General features: G+C 48.6%; 1 protein-coding gene across 1 annotated transcript in view; it reads right to left on the bottom strand.

The window, feature by feature from the left end:
• The window catches only part of LOC119588403, a gene marked incomplete at its 3' end in the record, with an annotated part of 4,343 nt that extends 4,089 nt beyond the window's left edge, over positions 1 to 254 (bottom strand). The window contains 1 exon segment of the mRNA XM_037937082.1: positions 106 to 254. Within this exon segment, the coding sequence (XP_037793010.1) occupies positions 106 to 251 (146 nt within the window). The 5' untranslated portion in view covers positions 252 to 254.
• Between the last annotated feature and the right edge of the window lie 365 nt (positions 255 to 619).

The raw sequence follows: 619 nt of genomic DNA, 5'->3' as shown, positions 1-619 counted from the left end.
TTAAGGCCCTTTATTTTAAGAGGCAATTTTAACAGTCCCTTTGCGACGGCGAACCACCTTACACCTGCTTCTCCACCTGTCGAATTCCCCGGCGGAGGGGCCTACCTCGACCAGCTGAGAATATACGTTTGGTAAGTCCCTTCTACCGTCACTCCTTTCCCCTGAAGCATCCTTTGATAGAGGACGTCGTAGGCGAGAGCGCCCCCAGCCACCAGGGACAGGAACAGGACCTTCCTCAAGGCGTGCCACATCTCGTGAGTTCCACGTCCTACCCCTTGTACCACCTTGTTCCCCGCGGCGTCTGCGACTGAGAGGCAACGATGGGGGTCGGCCGAGTGATTGGCTTTTCCTCAATTGGCTAACTGGCAACTCTTTTCCGGGGAGGTGGGGTGAGCGAAATTGGTGGTGGACGAAAAACATAACAAATTCTTAAAATAAATGTGACCTGCATCTTAAGAGACTGCATAAACTTGGGAATTTTTTATCTGTAAACTTTGTGTTTCTACTTGCGTTTGCAAACTCTTAGAGAACTCGGTAGTTGAATATATGATGAGTGTACTTGGAGGAACTTTTAATGCAGGAAAGTGATTTAGGAATGAGTTATGACCGTGAATTCGTG

The sequence above is a fragment of the Penaeus monodon genome, chromosome 23, assembly GCF_015228065.2.
Source record: "Penaeus monodon isolate SGIC_2016 chromosome 23, NSTDA_Pmon_1, whole genome shotgun sequence".
NCBI lineage: Eukaryota > Metazoa > Arthropoda > Malacostraca > Decapoda > Penaeidae > Penaeus > Penaeus monodon.
Note: the sequence above shows the minus strand (reverse complement) of the source record. Positions and strands in the feature narration are given on the sequence as shown.